Source organism: Musca autumnalis, unplaced genomic scaffold, assembly GCF_047663935.1.
Source record: "Musca autumnalis isolate F117 unplaced genomic scaffold, ASM4766393v1 scaffold_3, whole genome shotgun sequence".
NCBI lineage: Eukaryota > Metazoa > Arthropoda > Insecta > Diptera > Muscidae > Musca > Musca autumnalis.
In genome coordinates, this window is record NW_027411866.1 from 196,678,730 (window position 1) to 196,692,871 (window position 14,142).

The following is a 14,142-nucleotide window of genomic DNA, read 5'->3' on the forward strand; positions in this document are numbered from 1 at the left end:
CTTGTATTCACTAACTTCACTGTCATTGAATGTCAAAAAGGCCAAATAAAGGGCATCGGGAGAGAATGCCATGCTGCTGCCTTGACTATCCAACTCGGGTACATTTTCATAGGTCCAATCGGGTATGCCATTATAAATAACTCCGGGTTGGCCTGAAAGGTAATGGTAAAGAGAAATCTTTTAGTCCATCTCCGGGATCCTAATGGGACTTTGAACCTACCCGTCATTGTTATTCGACACACCAATTCACCCTGCACCTTGGGCTTATAGTAAATGTCATTCTCATGGACAAACGCAATGGCCTGATTTTGGGCAAGGGCACGATTATTTTGTAATAATTGCTGTGGATTTTGTTGTTGCTGTTGTTGTTGCAATTGTATAGGTGGTGGCGGTTTCACTAAATTTGCAGCCACATTTACACCATTAGCTAAGCTACTGAGAAGTATACTACTTGTTGGTGTGGCGGAAGTTGTTGCTATTGTTGCAGCACCCGACGGTGTGGTAGAAGATAGTAAATTGTTGCTGTTGTTGTCAACACCACTACTGTGAATATTACCACCACCATTGTTGGATGGCAATGGATTATACGGTGCCCACAAAACATATTGTAGACGCGGAGCTTCGGCAATATTTTCAGTTGGTCCCAGGGGGAATGTGTTTGCTGTTTGCACCTCGTAGACATGGTGCCTGAAAAATAAAAAAAAAATAATAAAATGATTACAATTACAGGACATCCATTTCGTATTCGACATATGTATATTACAATGGTTTTAACTCATAGGGAAAAAATCGATGTCGGATAAAAAATCCGACATCGATTTTTTACAACCACCCTACCATTGAGATCTTCTATAGATAAAATGCCATCCAAGTTTTCTAAATATTGGTCATCGTTTGATCTTTTTGAGCTCAAACAGTCCTTTTATACTTCCGAAAATTTTGAATTTTGTGGGAGTTGAATTTTGAAAGAGTTGCACGATATAGCCCATATTCGAACTATATTGAAATTTGAGAGACAAATTTTAAGATTTGTAATGTTTAGGCCAAATCGGAAACTAAAGTCGTAAGTTTTCGAAGACAAAATTCTCATTGAAGAGCAGGCCATCCCAGGGAAAGTCAGAAGATCTTCTTAAAAAGATCCTCTTATAAAAGTTCAGAAGGTATTCTCATAGAAAAGCAGAAAGTTTTCTCTTTTAAGAACAATAACAGAACAGTGGAACTTCTCCTCAAAGAAGACCAGGACTTCTTATAGAAGAGCATAACCTATTCTTATAGAAAACCAGACGGTATTCTCATAGAAAGTTAGAAGGTCCTCAGACGATCTTCCCATAGAAAGATAGTTGGTCTTCTCAAAAAAGAGGACCATGTCTTCTTTTAAAAGGGGTCTTCTTACACAGAAGGTCTTTTTATTGAGGAGTAGAAGGTCTTCTTATAGCAGGACAGAACGTACTCCCATAAAAAGATGAAAAGACTAGAAGCTCTCCTTCTAGAAAACTAAAAGGCATTTGAATAGAAGTCCAGACCAGATTTTCCCATGGAAAGTAAGAAGGTATTTTCATAAAAGACCGGAAATTCTTCTCTTATAAGGGCTACACCGTTTTTTTCATAGAATATGGTCTGTTTATTGAAGACTAGAAATTCTTCTCATATAGAGCCAGAATATTTTCTTATAGAAGGATAGAGGTATTCTCATAGAAGGTCCGAAGGCCTTCTAATAGAAGGTCAGAAGGTCTTCTAATAGAAGGTCTGAAGGTCTTCTCATAGAAGTTCACCTCAAAGGAGAAGGTTTCCTCATATAGGGCCAGAAGGTCTTCTAATAGAGGGTCAGAAGTTCTTCTCATATAATACCGGCAGACCTTCTGATAGAAGTCCAGAAGGTCTTCTCATAGAAAGCCAGAAGGTATTTTAATTGAAAGCCAAAAAGTGTCCTTCTCATAAGAAGCTCGAAGGTCTTCTCAGTGAATGCAAGAAGGTCTTCTCATTGGAATTCAGGAGGTCTTCTCATTGAAGCCAGAAGTCTTCTCATTGAAGGCCTGAAGGTATTTTCATTGAAAGACAAAAGGTGTCATTCTCATAAGAAGCTCGAAGGTCAGAAGGTCTTCTCATAGAAGATCACCTCTAAGGAGGTCATAAGGTCTTCTTATACAGGGCCAGAAGGTCTTCTAATAGAGGTTCAGAAGTACTTCTCATAGAATACTAGCAGGCCTTTTCACAGAAGGCCATAAAGTCTTCTCAAAGAATGTCAGAAGGTCTTTTCATTGAAAGCCATAAGGTCTCCTTCTCATAATAAGCCCGAAGGTCTTCTCAGTGAAAGCCTGAAGGTATTTTCACAAAAGGCCAGACGGCCTTCTCATAGAAGGTCAGAAGTTCTTCTCAGTGAAGGCTAGAAGGTCTTTTCATTGAAAGCCAGAAGGTCTCCTCATAAAAAGCCCGAAGGTCTTCTCAGTGAATGCCAGAAGGTCTTCTCATTCGAAGCCAGGAGGTCTTCTCATTGAAGCCAGAAAGTCTTCTCATTGGAGGCCTGAAGGTGTTTTTACAGAAGGCCAGAAGGTCTTCTCATAGATGACCTTAAGATCTTCTCATAGAAGGTCAGAAGTTCTTCTCAGAGAAGACCGGGAGGACTTCACATCGAAGGCCAGATATTCTTCTCATAGACCGCTAGAAGATCGTCTCATAGAAGGTCAGAAAGTTTTCTCATTGAATGCCATAAGGTCTTCTCATAGAATGCCAGAAGGTCTCCTCATAGAAGGCCGGAAAGTTTTCTCATAGAAAGCCAGATAGTCTTTTCATAGCAGGCCGGAATGTCTTCTAATATAAGGCCAGAAAGTCTTCTCATTGCAAGCCATAAATCTTCTCATAGAAGGCCAAAGGGTCTTCCCACAGAAGACCAGAAATTCTTCTGATAGAAGTGCAGAAGTGCTCTTCGTAGAAGAGTTTTTATTGAAGACCAGAAAAACTTCTTCTCATTGAAGACCTGAAGGAATTTCACAGAAGGGCAGAAGGTTTTCTCATAGATGACCTTAAGATCCTCTCATAGAAGGCCAGAAGTTCTTTTCAGAGAAGGGCAGAAGGTCTTCACATCGAAGACCAGATATTATTCTCATAGAACGCCAGAAGATCTTCTCAGAAGGCCTTCTAATAGAAGGTCAGAAGGTCTTCTCATAGAAGATCACCTCTAAGGAGGTTAGAAGGTCTTCTTATGCAGGGCCAGAAGGTCTTCTAATAGAGGGTCAGAAGTTCTTCTCATAGAATACTAGCAGGCCTTCTCATAGAAGGTCATATGGCCTTTTCAAAGAATGTCAGAAGGTCTTTTCATTGAAAGCCACAAGGTCTCCTTCTCATAAGAAGCCCAAAGGTCTTCTCATTGGAAGTCAGGAGGTCTTCTCGTTGAAGGCCTGAAGGTATTTTCACAAAAGGCCAGAAAGTCTTCTCATAGAAGGTCAGAAGTTCTTCTCAGAGAAGGCCATTGAAAGCCAGAAGGTCTCCTCATAAGAAGCCCGAAGGTTTTCTCAGTGAATGCCAGAAGGTCTTCTCAGTGGAAGCCAGGAGGTCTTCTAATTGAAACCCGAAGGTCTTCTCATTGAAGGCATGAAGGTATTTTCACAGAAGGCCAGAAGGTCTTCTCATAGAATCCCACGCGGTCTTTTCATTGAAAGCCAGACGGTCTCCTTCTCATAAGAAGCTCGAAGGTCTTCTCAGTGAAAGCCAGAAGGTCTTCTCATTGAAGGCCAGAAGGTATTCTCATTGAAGGCCAGAAGGTCTTCTCATTGATGACCTTAAGATTTTCTCATAGAAGGTCAGAAGTTCTTTTCAGAGAAGGCCAGAAAGTCTTCACATTGAAGGCTACTCATAGAAGGCCTAAAGCTGTTCTCATAGAAGACCAGAAGATCTACTCATAGAAGGCCGGAAAGTATTCTCATAGAAGGTGAGAATGTTTTCTCATAGAAGTCCAGAAGGTCTACTCATTGAAGGCTAGAAGGTCTGCTCATGGAAGGCCGGATGGTCCTCTCATATAAGGCCAGAAAATCTTCTCATTGCAGGCCATAAATCTTCTCATAGAAGGCCAAGGGTCTTCTCACAGAAAGCCAGAAGGTCTTCCCACAGAACATCAGACGGTCTTCTCGTAGAAGGCCAATAGGCCTTCTCATAGAAGACCAGAAGTTCTTCTGATATACGTGCAGAAGTTCCCTTCGTAGAAGAGTTTTTATTGAAGGACAGAAGGCCTTCTTATAGAATACCAGAAGTTCTTTTCATAGAAGAGCAGAATTTGCAGAACGTCTTCTCATAGAAGGCTAGAAGATCTTATTGAATGCCAAGGAGAAGGTCTTCTCATAGGCGGCCAGAAGTTCTCATAGAAGACCAGAAGTTATTCTTACAGAAGAACAGCAGTTCTTTTCATAGAAGAGAAGGTATTTTCCTTGAGGGCCAGATTGTCCTGCCGTTGAAGGCCAGAAGGTCTCATTAAAGGCTCGGAGGCCTTCTCATTGGAAACCAGGTCTTCTCATTGAAGCCAGAAGGTCTTCTCATTCTTCTAATAGAAGCTCAGAAAGTCTTCTCATAGAAGGCCTTCTCACAGAAAGCCAGAAGGTCTTCTCATAGAAGATCGAAGGTCTTCTCACAGAAGATCGAAGGTCTTCTCATAGAAGATCGAAGGTCTTCTCATAGACGATCGAAGGTCTTCTCACTGGAGACAAGAAGGTTTTCTTGTTGTTGCAGTAATGTTATTTGACATAAAACCACTCGTGATTGACTTGGGAGCGTTCTTCTGCTGCGATGGATGAGGACTTGTCCAAGCCTGTCAGTTAGGCTTAAATGTTCCCCTATATACCTTTGGATCTCTCCCTAGTTTGTGAAGATCTCTTCTGACGTTGGAGGGAGAAGCCTGTCTACTGCATCGACAACGTATTGTTGTGCTGATGCACCAGCAAAATCTTCGTCTACTCATGCAGGTGGTCCACCTGTGGCATGAGGACACTTGCAATCATCAGAATAATAATAATAATAATTTCCCATGCGTAGCGCAACAGACTTCCTTGGCTGAGAGCGATCTTATACGTCCTATCAATCTCGGGGTAATCTATAAACTTCCAGATAAAATAACAAGAGCATTTCTTCAGATCTGTAACAGTTATTCCTTTGAATGTAACAGCCGTTCAATCCTTCTTTCAGGGATTCAAGAATTATTTAACTGTTGCCCACAATTTACTGAATCCTTTTCTAATGTTGCACAACTTCAGGGAGTCTACACATTTCTTCCGCTTATGCTCTTCTACTAGCCTGGTGATTTCCACCATAAGGTCCCCAACTCTTGTGTGTTCAAGATTCGTATGAAGAAGCTCATCACGCTTATTTGCTAGTCCCGTCATCACTGTTGGAAAATGTGGTCTAATTTCGGGTACTTGAACAGGAGATATGTAGCGAGTGGCTGCCGCTGTGATGATGTCCTGGAAAATTCTCGCAACTACCCTTGTCAATCAGTTTTTCCATGGTTAAGAAAAGTACGGCGGTCAGAGGTTATGAATTTGTTTGGTCCGTTAACGGAGAATATGCTAGGTTTGCTGGCCACGTCATTTATCAGTCTATAAACGGAATGTGGTCTGAGCCAAGCGAAGTGACGAGTAGCCAGCACATGTCATTTATCAGTTCGGGTGTCAAAATGGTTATTATCATCTTATCCTTGTAGGGGTGTCTTCATTCACCGTGCAAAATGTGGGACTATCAATTTTCTAAACCCATAAATTCCATGTATGGGTCACCTGAGTCAAGCTAAAGCCAGATATGTCTGTACTCAACGTACTGTCTTCTGTTCTCAAAGTCCTTAGGGTTCTCCAAAAAATCTTTAAAAAAATCACGTTCAGTTGTCCATTAGGGTCCTCCAAGTAATCTTATCCAAATCCTCATATGTATATTTTGCGCTTAGGATCCTCCTAAAAATCACTGACCCTTCGGGAAAATTGCAGTTTTTTATTTGCTTTCTTCATATCAAAAATCCACCTCAAAAAAGTTCTGAGATTTTCTAACCGTAAATTAAATGTACGTACAAGAGCAGGTGATGTGATGGACGAACTGCTGGAGATCAAACGATTTGCAGTTTCAATTAAATATTTGTGGGATGCAAAAGCAACAAAAAAAAAATCAATTAAACTAAGTGCGTATTCCCCCATTCCACTTATTGGACAATTTATACCCCCCATTCTAATACCTTACAGACAGACAAATGGTCGTGTATGTTTATATATTGACCAATAAACAAATGTAGAATTATATTAAAATTTTATATCGATTCTGCCCCTACTGCTGCTGCTGCTATTCTCGGACATTGGCTGATGTGGTTGGTGTCTGGCATTTAGTTTTAGCGTCTGCTACTAGCTGCAATGTTTGCTTATTTCGCGTTTTGGTTTTTTTGTTTTGTCCATTTTACTTACCTTGATCCCTCCGCACTGCTATCGGATTGCAGCAAAACGTATTTTAGATCTGGAGCTACTAAAAATGATTCAGCATTCAATTGCCTCTGTAAAAGAACAATATAAAAACAGAAACAAATGAAAACCAATTTAAAATTTTGCATGCTTTTGTGAATTTGTTGAAATATAAACAAACAACAAATGTTATTTTTACAGTGTTTTTTGTTGTTCTTGTTTTGTTCAACAAGTTTTCTATTAATTTCGCCCATTTAATGGAGGGAAAACTTACAAATGATGAGTTGGTCATTAAAACACGTGTTGTATAGTTTTCTAAGTTTAATATAGACAGACCACCAGTGGGATCTCGAAAAACTAATTCATTGTCTGTGGGTAAAAAAGTAGAAGAAAAGAGATGGAAGAAAAGCCACAATTAACATTACAAAATTATGGGAAATAATTTGCAGTTTTTAATATCAAATTGAAAATGGGGAACAAGTGCTAAGTTGAGTTCGCCATAAAGTACAATTTTATTTGAATTAAAATTAGATGCAACAAGTAAGAAAAGCGTTAAGTTCGGTCGGGCCGAACTTTTTATACCCTCCACCACAAATTTCAGCCATTTCGGTGGATTAATGTGGCCACAACCTTCAAAATACCGAAATTCGGAAGGTACCGTTCTATGGGGGCTATATGATGGCGTGGACCTATACATAAAAATTTCTGGGGGAAAGTTTTATACGCCTAAAGAAGACTAAATACCAAATTTCAGCTATCTCGGTGTGATATGAGGCTAAAACGTTCAAAATATCGAAAATCGGGAGACCTACATATATAAACATTTTATGGTAGAAATGTTTCTTAGCCTCTGGAGACACAAAATACCAAATTACAACCAATTCTGTGGTCAAATGGGTCTAATACATTCAAAATATATTAAAATGACGCGTACTTTATATGGGGCCTTATATGGGGGCTATACCAAAACGTGGACCTATATAACCCAACTTTGGTAGGAATATTTTTTGGCCTCTGGAGACACAAAGTACCAAATTACAACCAATTCGGTGCTAAAATGGGCCAAATATCTTAAAAATTCCTTAAAAGGACGACGCGTCACGCGTCATTTTGTATGGGGGCTATACGAAAGCGTGGACCTACATAGCCCGCTTTCAATACCAAAAGTCCTACGTAAATATAACATATTTTCCCAAAAGTTCATCAATCTACGTCAATCCGTTCGGACGCTAGAGTGATTTCCACAGACGGACAGACGGACGGACATCGCTATATCGATGAAGAATTGCACACTGATCAAGAATATATATACTTTGTGGGATCTACAATGATTATTTCGAGTAGTTACAAACTTAGTGACAAACTTAATATACCTCCATCCTATGGTGGAGGGTATAAAAACGCCATATCTTTAGGAATAAAATTCAAATGTCATTATAACCCAACTTGGGTTTTTATGCAAAGAAAATTTTACCACGCCCACTTTTTTTATTTTATTTATATTTTATTTTCAATTTATTCTGCAAAAACTGCTAAACCGATTTTCCTGAAATTTCCAGGGATGGCCCCGGAAACAGGCTATACTTACTTACTTACTTAGCTGGCCCATTACAGAACATTTGTTGCATAGACCGAACTAAGAAAAGATGTCCAATTCTCTCTGTTTCGTGCTTCGCTTTTTTGGATACCGCGCCTTGTCATCTCTTCATCCACTTGTTTGCGCCATCTATTATTTGGCCTGCCAATTCTGCGTGCACCGCCAAGTGGCTCGAATTTATATGCCTTTTTAGCGTGTTCATCATCGCTCATTCTTATGATATGGCCTAGCCAACGCAATCGCTGTATCTCGATACGTTTAACTATATTGATGTCGTTGTATAACAGATACAGCTCGTGGTTCATACGACGTCGATATTCACCGTCAACGCAGATCGGTCCGTAGATCTTTCGAAGAATTTTTCTCTCAAACACGCCAAGCACTGCCTTATCTGATTGCGCATGTATCCAGGCTTCGGAACCATACATCAGCACGGGCAGTATCAGTGTTTTGTAAAGCGTTATTTTTGTTTGACGAGTTGTGGCTTTGTTTTTGAAGTGCTTACTTAAGCCAACGTAGCATCTGTTGGCCAATAAAATTCTTCTTTTTATTTTACAACTGATGTCGTTTGTTGTGTTTACGGCGGTGAGGAGGTATTTTACTACCTCAAAATTATAGGAGCCAACTTCAACAGTTGGTCCGATCTCAATGGACGCATTGTGCGTCGACACCATCAGCTTGGTCTTCTCGCCGTTTACCGCCAGACCCACTTTAGCAGATTCTCCTTCGAACTTCATAAAGGTATCGGTTACTTCTTTTACTGATCGTCCCATGATGTCTATATCATCAGCATAAGCAAGTAACATGTGGCTATTGGTGTAGATTGTGCCACTTCTTTTCACGTTTGCCTCTCGTATAATCTTTTCTAGCAGGATGTTGAGAAGATCACAAAAGGCTGTCTCCTTGCCTGAAACCTCTTTTGTTACAAAACTCTTCGGAGATTCATTTTACAAAGCCGAATGAGCTTTGCGGGGATACCAAATTCAGACGTGGCTTGGAATACCTTTGAACGTAGGGGGCTGTCGAAGGCTCCTTATAATCGACAAAAAGGTGGTAGTTGTCGATCTGCATCTCTTGGGAAATATCTGGTCAATGGTGAACTTGCAAGGTCTAAAGCCGCATTGGTATGGTCCAATTATTTCGTTGACCATGGGCTTTAGTCGTTCGAACAATATCACTGACACTATCTTGTAGGCGATAGGGAGAAGACTTATGCCCCTATAGTTGGAGCATAAAATCGTATCTCCTTTCTTATGGGCGGGACATTGGATGCTCAGGTTCCAATCATTCTTCCTGCCAGATGGAGCTAACTAGCTGATGCATACACCTTATCAGCGTGTCGCCTCCGGTTTTAAACAGCTCGGCTGGTAGGCCATCAGCTCCTGCTGTCTTATTATTTTTCAGCCGGTTTATTGCTGTCTTTACCTCATCTTGGCCGGGTGGTATACATTCAATACCCTCTTCTGGGATTGGATCTGTGGTATCTTCGTCTTCGCTACTATTGGATACCAACAGTTTGGAAAAATGCTCTTTCCATATCCTTAGCACACTATCTGCATCAGTTGCCAGATTACCTTGCTGGTCTCTACAGGAGGATGAGCCAGTTCCAAAGCCATCAGTTTGATGTTTCATTCTTTGGTAGAATTTTCGGACTTCATCCTGTACATCTCGATTTGTTCACACTCCCGCTTTTCCATATCTTTCTTTTTACTTCGGAAAAGACGTTTCTCCTCTCTCCTTTTCTCCCGATTGTAAAGTAGCCCTATATGCTGCATTTTTCTCTTCAGTAGCAGCACGACACTCCTGGTCATACCATGGATTCCTTGGTGGAAGTCTTTGGTATCCAAGTACTGATTTTGCGGCTATTTGCATGGATTGGGTAATGTTTTGCCATTGTCCTGATATGTTATCGGCACGAGGAGTCCTTTGACTAAGCAGTTGGGCCAGTTGAGTGGAATATGCTGTGGCTATCTGTTGTGATTGCAGCTTACCGATGTCCAACTTCCGTGTTGTGTCTGTTCGCACTTTGTTTGCTACGTTTAATCTGGTACGTACCTTTGCTGCAACAAGGTAGTGGTCCGAGTCTATGTTTGCACCTCGGAACGATCGTACATCCAACACGCTTGATGCATGTCTTCCATCTATCACAACGTGATCAATTTGATTTCTTGTTCTTTGATCTGGTGACAGCCATGTGCCCTTATGAATATCGAGATGCTTAAATCTGGTACTGCTAACTACCATGTTTCTTGCAGCTGCAAAGTCTATCAGCCTCATACCATTGTCAGATGTTTCCCTGTGGAGACTGAATTTTCCGACTGTTGGGCCAAAGATATTTTCCTTTCCAATGTTGACATTAAAATCGCCTAGTATACTTTTAATGTCATAGGCAGGGCAACGGTCATAAGTTTCTTCTAAGCGCTAGTAAAATATATCTTTGGTCTGTTCGTCCTTTTCTTCAGTAGGAGCATGAGCTCAAATAAATCTGATGTTCAAGAATTTTGCTTTTAATCGAATTGTAGCGAGCCTTTCGTTCACTGGGGTGAAGCTGGACACCAGATGTTTTAACCTCCGACCAACTACAAATCCGCAACCAAACTCATGCTATGTGTCGTGACAGCTATAATACAGTGCGTCACCTTTAGGTGTTGTTGTGACGCCTTTCGCGTTCCATTGTATTTCCTGTATGGCAGTAATGTCGGCCTTGTACTTTTCAAGTACATCTGCCAATGCGTAAACTGCACCTTCCCTATAAAAAGTGCGAACATTCCAGGTGAAGATTCGCAGATCATGGTCCTTAAAACGTTTTCGGGGGTCGTCAACTTTAGAGGGATTTTTTTTCTTTCGTTTTTCATAGTAGGCTGTTTTTTTCTAGGGGAGGGTTACTAACCCGACGCCACATGTTAGCTCACTACCTTTAACGGGTGTTAACGGCAGTTCCCCAGGTGACACCACGGGGAGGTCAGTGTCCACTTGAAATGAAAGAGGGACCAAGATAAATCCTGGGCTTTGTCATGTTAAAGCCGGTCAGGACCGTTCCTTGGTATCTTCCATCCCCTACGTCACCCAGGCTATATATTTTATTGAAATCCAGATGGGCGGCGTACCTCCCTTATGCGATATTTTTAAAAACCCTAAATTTGCTCAAATTACGCATGTATCGGTTTAACATCGGTTGTGTTTACCCTAGATACCTATTTGGAGCCAAAATACCGGACCACGCCCAGTTTTTTATATATATTTACTTAAAAACTGATGACCACGCCCATTCTTTTCAATACATTTTTATACCCTACATAACTATGTGGAAAGGGTATTATAAGTTTGTTTTGGGAAAATTCATGTAACACCGCGAAATATTCATCGGAGACCCCCCATGTGGTATACCAATCTTCAAATCTCAACGAGATAAAGCGATTTTGAGATGTGTGTCCGTCCGTCCTTCCGTCCGTCCATCCGTCTGCCCATTATAAATTGTAATCAAACTCCAGGCCGCAATTATGGACCGATCGTCACGAAATTTTGCATGGAGGTCGGGTTCAGACCAGAATAGATCCCTATTTTAATTGGAGGTGATCGTGAAATATTTAGCGGGTGAAATGGACCAAAAACATATTATTTATTCAATTTTGCAGCGGCTCTGTAGGTCGCAATAATAGTCCGATCAGCGCGAAATTGAATAAGGTAAGAGTATATGGCAAAGAAGAAGCTTGCAATTTGAGATGGCGATCAGATAATATTTAGAGGGTTAAATGGACCACAACTTTTGTGTGAAAATTGTGAAAAATTTTTAATTTACAGCTTATATATTTGTTCCTGAAAGACACATTTCTCCCTCGTGAGTTATATTTGGAAGACAATCTCTTGACCTTTCTACTGATGTCAATTATGTTGATGTACGTGATCAGATAACAGAGTTACAGCCTAATATATCCAGTTTTTTGTTTGTAGTGTACTCATAAACACGCTAGAGGTCGCAATTATAGCTCAGTAGTCACAAAATTTTGCATGAGGTAAGAGTTTAAGTTGAAAAAATGCCTATAATTTTAGCATGATGATCTGATATTATTTAGCGGGTGACATAGACCGTTACTTTGGTATAAAAAATATACAAATTTTACTTTTGGTCCATATTTTAATTCCTGGAGGGCATATACCGGCAAAGTAGCCTACATATGGGAAAATAACTACTGCCCTTTTCCCTGATGCAAATTGTAATAATGTGTCTGCTAGATAACGGGTCTACTGCTTATATATAATGGATTTTGGGTAGAGAACCACAATTTCCTCCCATGCTACATGGGATTGTCTCTATCATGACAGAGAAATTTTCAGTTCAGTTGTCCAATTTGATTTTTTATACAAATATTGCAGCATGCAAAGATATGTATGTCTCATCGAAATAATGGTTTTAGACCCCAAGTATGTTTGAACGAAATTCGTTGGAGTCGATTTAGCCCTGTCTGTTTATCTGTGTCTGTTACTGTCTAGCTGGTTGGTGCGCACGAACGGATCTACCGATTCGAACCAAATTTTATACTTCGTAATATTTTGCCCGAACTTAGTTTAAGTTCGAATACAGGCTACATGGGTCCACACATCCCCAACAAGGGTTAAATTTTTTTCGAAAAATTGTATGAACGATAGCTGGCGAAGTGAGCAATCGATCGATAGATCGGGAAAGACTATATCGATCCAAACTTTCGGGTACGTCCCACACAAAATTCGGAAAAGTGAAATTCAAGAGTTCTTTCGAATTTTTTGAAATTTTTTCAGTAGGTTGTCCCCCCTGCCCCTTTTAAAATGGTACAATTGCAATAGCAAGTCCATACTTCCTCAGACTATGGCCCAAAAACTCCAAGAAACCCTGAAAAACAAACAAGAAACCTAAATAGAATAACACAACCGCAAGATAACTCTCAAGGGGATTTTCTGATTAGTCCAAACTTTGCACATCTTACAATTTCATCCAGTCATGTATCAGTCTGGAATTTGAAGTATATCGGTCCCGTCCTTCGAGTATCTCCCTCACAAAATTTGGGAAAAGTGTAATTTGAGGACTCGTATCGTATCTATTTGAATTTTTTTGAAGAAGGTTCTTATCAGGGTACCTATTGCAACGGTACAATTTTAAGTCCATACTTCCTGAGATAATGGTCCAAAAGTTCTAAAAACCCCTGCCGGCTCCAACTAATGTTACAAATCCGAAAAATAATTCTCAAACTTTTCCAAAAATCAGAATGTAGCTTACTAATATGTATTTAGTATAGCCTCACATTGCGATACCTACAGATTCCACGTATTTTGAAGAAAACTCGTGATACAAAATCAATATATTTTGCCAACGTTGAAAATTTGATGTGGCCAGGCCTGGGAATCGAACCCGGACATTCAGCGTGCAAGGCGGTTGCACATAGCTAATTCCTAGAGGTTGTGGTGTAGGGTATCATATAGTCGGCTCCGTCCGACTATAGCCTTTGCTTACTTGTTTTACTTTAACTTTTCCTAAACTTCTGAACCTAATCTAATGCAATTTTCAGAAAATGTTCAGGAATATTCAGTGGTACAAAATGTTATCTTTATATAGACATAGACGAATTTCGGGGGCATATTGTTTTATAATCGCTAAATTTGCTACACTTATGAGTGCATCGGCTTGCAAATTAATTTTCGAGACAACGGTAGTTGCACCTCCGATCTAGAAAAGCGACATATTTACGTATTTCCTTAAATGATGAGGTTCAACGGACCATCAGTCATGAAAAATTAAAGCATATAAGTCTCAGTAAGCGGGAGAATTCGACTTAACCATTTTTATACTTTTATAATTAGATCGCTTTAGGATAAGGACAGGGGACATGGGCGAAAAAACCGACAAAGTCCGTAAGAGTAAAGAAAGGTTACACACAAAATCTGTTGATAAATTTAAAATTCTCCTCTGTTTGACAATGGACCGAAGAAGTGTGGTAGAAAATACCTATTTTTGAATTGCCAGGCTTTAAGGCCATAAAAAGTTGTCATTAAAACTCATTACGACGGGTCAGCTAGTATAAAATAAAAAATTTAAATATAAAACATGAAATGTAAAATATAATATACTAGCAGACCCCGGTCCGCGTTGCTGGT

At 40.1% G+C, this 14,142-nt stretch overlaps 1 protein-coding gene across 2 annotated transcripts in view; it reads right to left on the minus strand.

Moving 5' to 3' along the window:
- Nucleotides 1-14,142, minus strand: part of LOC141396909 (inactive dipeptidyl peptidase 10) — a 157,032-nt gene that overhangs the window by 6,904 nt on the left and 135,986 nt on the right. For both annotated transcript variants that reach the window (XM_073972636.1, XM_073972635.1), the window contains 4 exons: nt 6,694-6,788; nt 6,426-6,511; nt 221-687; nt 2-152 (listed from right to left, as the gene is read on the minus strand). In XM_073972636.1, the coding sequence (XP_073828737.1) occupies nt 2-152; nt 221-687; nt 6,426-6,511; nt 6,694-6,788 (799 nt within the window). The remainder of the gene's footprint in view (nt 1; nt 153-220; nt 688-6,425; nt 6,512-6,693; nt 6,789-14,142) is intronic.